The 5,786-nt window shown below is 39.6% G+C and overlaps 1 protein-coding gene across 3 annotated transcripts in view; it reads left to right on the forward strand.

Annotated features, from left to right (window-relative positions):
* The first annotated feature begins 2,404 nt into the window (after window positions 1–2,404).
* LOC111450542 (DExH-box ATP-dependent RNA helicase DExH15 chloroplastic) overlaps window positions 2,405–5,786 on the forward strand; it is a 9,584-nt gene continuing 6,202 nt past the window's right edge. For all 3 annotated transcript variants that reach the window (XR_002711835.1, XR_002711834.1, XM_023090731.1), the window contains exons 1-5: window positions 2,405–2,971; window positions 3,078–3,253; window positions 3,339–3,452; window positions 4,935–5,043; window positions 5,128–5,214. Coding sequence is in view for 1 of the 3 variants with exons in the window: in XM_023090731.1 (XP_022946499.1) it covers window positions 2,444–2,971; window positions 3,078–3,253; window positions 3,339–3,452; window positions 4,935–5,043; window positions 5,128–5,214 (1,014 nt within the window). In the remaining 2 variants the exon portion in view is untranslated. The remainder of the gene's footprint in view (window positions 2,972–3,077; window positions 3,254–3,338; window positions 3,453–4,934; window positions 5,044–5,127; window positions 5,215–5,786) is intronic.

A 5,786-nucleotide genomic window follows, 5' to 3' on the forward strand; every position in this document is an offset into this window, starting at 1 on the left:
TTTTTTTTTTTTTTTTTTTTGTCTTCCTCCCACTGATTCCAAGTTTAAAAGTTTGAATTGGTAAGTGCATCGTAAGCTCAAATTTTGATATGTTGATAACTCAAGAAATTTTGCACAAGGGTCATGAGCGAAAGTAAGAACCTTGAACACCTCAAGCCTTAAAGCTGCCATGACGCTTAAGATTGTTCGGTACTACTTTGACCCATGTTTTAAGTGACTCTTTACCTTCCAGTGTGTCACGGTCATGCTTGTCCAAGGCATGTTACCTATGGCCGCATGCCCGTGACACACCGAAACTTTTGCCTTGTACTACTTTATTGCTTTCTTTTACCGCTTTCACGTTGTATTATTTCTTTTCTGTTTTTTTTAAGAGTATGACGTTTCGGCGATGTCATGACTATGCCTGGTAGACATGAAACGCCTCAAAATGTACTATAGGGGGATATGATTAGTTGTCAAATTCTTCCTGCCCGATAGTTATATGCAGTGAACCGTTGTTGTTGCCTTTTTGCTTACATTCTCATATAACACCAATTTCAATTTCTCTCTCTTGCTTTCAAAACTCTCTCTCTAAAACCTCTCTTCCCCGCTTTCTAAAATCTTCTCTTGAAATCGAGACCTAAGGTTCGTATTCACGTTGCCCGACCACAGGCAACGTAACTCGAAGTAGGCTTGACCCATTTAGTGTTGAGAGTGGGTGCCGCACTATCGCCAAATATGCTGCCTAGAAACCGCGATTGTGACACGGTGCATCATCATCTCATGTTTTTCCTCATTTAGGTGGGATGCCCCAGGTCATGTTCCCTAGTAAGATGTCATGTTTCATGCTTATTGTTCTTCTCACCTAGATGAGATGCCCTTCCTATGTTTTTACATGACACTTGTCAATGTTTATGCATATTTGCATTGTCCATGTAGTGTGTAGTGTCCATGTTTCTTGTAGGATGTCACGTTTTAGGTTCATGTTCACAAACCAGGTGACCTTTTACGTCTTCCACAGAGAGTAGTCTAAGGCATGACAGGGATAGTTATCCGGTTAACTAAGTACCATGACTCATTACTCATGACTCAGGACTAAGGTTCTTAAGCCAAGAAACCATGTTAAGTCCCAGATTAGAACAAGAGAGTACTATACCTTAGCATCCACCGTAAACATGATTAAGAGCTTATAAGTAGGCTACTTACTGATTCTTATACTCACTTTATGTTTTACGTGTTTTTCATGTAACACTTAGGAGGTGGTCAAGGATGGGAGTAGATCTATCACAACTCGATTTTCATAAGTCACGGCTGACTTGAAAACATAAAAGAGGATAATTTTTTTTTGCATTTTAAAAAATATAAATACATTTTATTTATAATTCCAAAATAGAGTTTGAAAACATTTCAATACTTGAAATATGGTGTGACTTTGTATGAGACTTGCTCTAGATTCGTGTCCATCCTCAACCAGCTTCTTCTTGTCATAATATTTTCTTATCTTGAGAACTTAGGCCCATAGGTTTCGTTCTTCATATGACACTCTCTTCACCCTTGTTCTAGTTCATATCCTTGATTCTTGATTTTTTATTTTAGTTCTTGTTCTTGTTTTGTTCCCGACAACAATCTCCTTGGGATTTACGATACAAGGACATGAACCTACCAACCTGTGTCCAAGACTTTACACGTTTCACATTTTGAACCTAGGTCGAAGACTTCTTGAAGTGACGTAGTCTAAACCTGCATCTAGGGTTTCATGCGCTTCTTGCGATACAAATTGAAATGTACACCCAAGGCTTCTTACATTCTAAGCAGTATAGTCTGAAACCTACGTCAAAGTTTTCATATGTTTCAAACAATGCAGTCTGAAAACCTATGCCCAAGGCTTTATACGTTTCGAGCGTCATAGTCTGAATACATCACTTCATGAAAGCTTTATATGTTCTAAGCAGTGTAGTCTGAATATCTATGCCCAAAGGCTTCTTACATTCTGACCGATGTAGTATGAACTATGTATCCAAGGCTTCTTACATCCTGACCGATGCAGTTTCCGAATTTTAGACAAAAATGGATTTGAGATGCTGGGATCATGGGTGGAGACGACGATATTTTAGTAGGTAAATTAACGCTTCATATGGCGAAAGAATCATCGTATGGCCCCGAAGATAGATTAGTACGAGCCATACTTGACATTCAGGTATCCACTTCAAAAAAAACCTATCTAAAACGACCTATAGGCAGTAGGGGTCGAGTTATTGATGTGAGATGGATCCAGAAAAAAAAGGTTCAAGTTATAATCGAGAAATGATTCGGGTATATATTACAGAAATAATTTTTTATTTTTATTTTTATTTTTTAATTGACGATACGAAATTTAAAATGGTGAGCAAACCTTTATATTTTATCCCTATAAGAAAAAAAAATCTAATTATCCAAAGGAGTAGCCGATACTAAGTTCGGCGTCATGGCCTCTCCCGCCATTAACGTTTTCTCCATCATTTCTCCCCAACATCTCTGGCCGCCATTATCTTATCCTTTCCCCTCCTCTCTATGTTCTCGTTGTTCTTCACCTCCGATTCAGGCCCCGAGGTTTTGTCGCCTTAAGCCTCTCCCCATCTTCTATCCTTTTCCAGTTCCATTTCGACCTTCCGTCCGCTCTCCGAGGTCCATTTTCTCTGAAAAACCCCAACTCTCCGATGTCGACGAGGATGAGGATGAGGATGAGGATGAGGATGAGGATGAAGATGAAGATGAAGATGACGACGACGACGTGGCAGCCGAGGAGTACGATATCGATGCGTTTGGAGAATTGGAGCAGAGGTACGATGAAGTGGAATTGTCGATGGAAGCTACTGAAATCTCCATTGCACCCGAGGAGTTCAAATCGCAGAGAGTCGAAAAGCTTCTCGGTGAAGTTAGAGAGTTTGGAGAAGGAATTGTCGATGTTGATGAACTCGCTTCAGTTTATAATTTCCGTATCGACAAGTTTCAGGTAAATCTTTACATTTATTTGTAATTTGGTGAATGTTATGACATATTTATCAATTTGCGTCAACTCTACAGACTGTACATTTGAAATTTTTATCATTTTTCGTTAGCGACAAGCCATAGAAGCATTCTTGAGAGGATCGTCGGTGGTGGTATCGGCGCCTACCAGCAGTGGCAAGACTTTGATTGCGGAGGCGGCGGCTGTTGCTACTGTAGCCAGGAAGAGACGATTGTTTTACACGACTCCACTGAAAGCATTGTCGAATCAGAAGTTTCGGGAGTTCCGGTAAACAATTTCAGCATTTTTGCTAATTATTGCTGTTCTTACATCGCTTACTTTTTGTTAAATCAGTATCCTTCTATTGTTTCAGTGAGACGTTTGGAGACAGCAACGTTGGGCTTCTTACGGGAGATTCTGCAGTTAATAAAGATGCCCTGGTTTTGATCATGACTACAGAAATTTTGCGCAACATGTTGTATCAGAGGTAAGATGTCAACATACATAGTTACGATCGCATTTTATGCACGAAATCGTCAATGAGCTCCAATCAGTTGGAAAACCCTAGCATGGGGTTCCTTCTAAGCAGCCATTTTATCAACGATTTTTTTTCTTTCTTCGTCTTCTTTTAAAATCACATGAGATACACTTTACATAATTTTATTTTTCATGTCAATTAGTAAACCAGCTTGAACAAAATAGGGGGAAAAATTAGCCTGAAAAAAGCAGCCCACCACAGCAAAACCAAAGCATTTACTGGAGGTGACTCCAATTATTAACAACAAAAGAATATAACAGGCAAATTTTGTAGGGAACATCCAAAGAGGCTTTGAAGTGAGCCATGCTCTAAATCTCCTTTTTAGACCCTTTGTGCCATGAAGGCTCTCCTATTTTTCTCTAATATAATGTTCCAGCTAATGTTTACATCATATACCAGTATCCGGGAAGTTCTCTATCACTTAAGGAGGGAGAACTTGTTGAGGATTGTTGGGATGAAATCCCACATTGGCTAATTTAGGAAATGATCATAGGTTTATAAGCAAGGAATAGTATCTTCATTGGTATGAGGCCTTTTGGGGAAGCCCAAAGCAAAGCCACGAGAGCTTATGCTCAAAGTGGACAATATCATACCATTGTGGAGATCCGTAATTCCTAACAGAACTCCCCTCAATCATGTCCAACAATCTCCGCTCAACAAAAGTCTCACGAAATCCTCCTAAAAATCTTCACTGGAAATTGGCATCTTCAATGATTTAAAAATTGTGCAGATCCTATTAAGGTACACTAAGGAGTCTTGTTTTCTAGAATATAAGAAAATAGTCCCTTCTCACAACGAACCCTTCTACTAAGTCTGTACCCGTGCTTCTAAAAAAAAAGTCTACAAAGAACGACTACCTCCACCACAAAAATGAAAAGGAGACAAAGGAATTTCGTGCTTGATCCCTTTAGTAGCCAGAATCTTGCCACTAGGCTTATTATATTTACCACAATGGAATTTTTTATGACACTGTTACAAATTTGTGCTCTTTATTCAAAATCAAAGCCTTTTTCTATTAACATTTTATCTAAGAAGTCCCAATCTACATGGTCACCAGCCCTTTTTTATTCGATTTTTAGAAAATGACCACTGTGCCGTTGATCTTTAATTATCTCGTTGACAATAAGCATCTCATCTAAGATCTTTTATTTTGTGAGAAATACACTCTGATTAATGGAGATGGTGCCCCGGTGACTATAGACATCTGCTTCCTATTCTTTCATAACAATTTGTTTATCAAATGAGGTTGAGATGGTTAAGGTGTTTCTGATTACACAAAAATGAATCTTTTATATTTTTGTGTTTGATAATATATATATTTTTTATATACTTATTGATTGTTCCACTGTGGAAAGTTTTTTTTTCCTGTTTTCTTTCCAACTTCAAGCATATTGTTTAAATTGTGATAGGTATGAATATCTTTTCATGCAGTGTTGGAATGGCCTCATCTGAAAGTGGACTTTTTCACGTTGATGTAATTGTTTTGGATGAAGTTCATTACCTTAGTGATATCTCTCGGGGCACAGTGTGGGAAGAGATTGTAAGTATTTGTTACTTGGGATTCTCGTTTGTCGTGTCTAACTTAGTAACGCATGTTCTATTAATAGAATTGTGTATATTTCAGGTTATTTATTGCCCAAAAGAAGTGCAGCTTATTTGTCTCTCTGCAACGGTTGCAAATCCAGATGAGCTAGCTGGCTGGATTGGTCAGGTAGTGTTTTCGATAAGCACCTAAGCCTGTAAAACAACCACGATTGGTGTCTCTCATATTATTATTTATTATTATTATTATTTTTGGCATCTGTCCTGGTAATCATGTTCAATAGTTGACCCTTTGGATTTATTCCTTCCATATGAGGGTCATAGAATTAGGACATCTTTACATTTTTCTTAAGCTCCTCTTCTTGGGTCATTCCTTTCGTGGAAGCAAAGAAATCATTGGGTGAATCTTGTTTGGGCTTTTCTGTGGTCGACTTGGATGGAAAGAAATAGTAAGATTATTAAATCAAAGGAAAAAACCAATCCGGTCTTTTTTGATAGTGTTCTTTTTCTTCCTTTATCTTGGTGTAAAGTGGAGACTCTCTGTTAACTCTTCTAGCTTATCTTCTCACTTATTCAATTTGGAGATGTTCATTGTAACTCCTTGGGGCTCTTCATCCCCCCCCCCCCCCCCCCCCCCCCCCCCCCCCCCCCCCCCCCCCCCCCCCCCCCCCCCCCCCCCCCCCCCCCCCCCCCCCCCCCCCCCCCCCCCCCCCCCCCCCCCCCCCCCCCCCCCCCCCCCCC

Source organism: Cucurbita moschata, unplaced genomic scaffold (assembly GCF_002738365.1).
Source record: "Cucurbita moschata cultivar Rifu unplaced genomic scaffold, Cmos_1.0 Cmo_Scf00012, whole genome shotgun sequence".
In the NCBI taxonomy this organism is placed as follows: domain Eukaryota; kingdom Viridiplantae; phylum Streptophyta; class Magnoliopsida; order Cucurbitales; family Cucurbitaceae; genus Cucurbita; species Cucurbita moschata.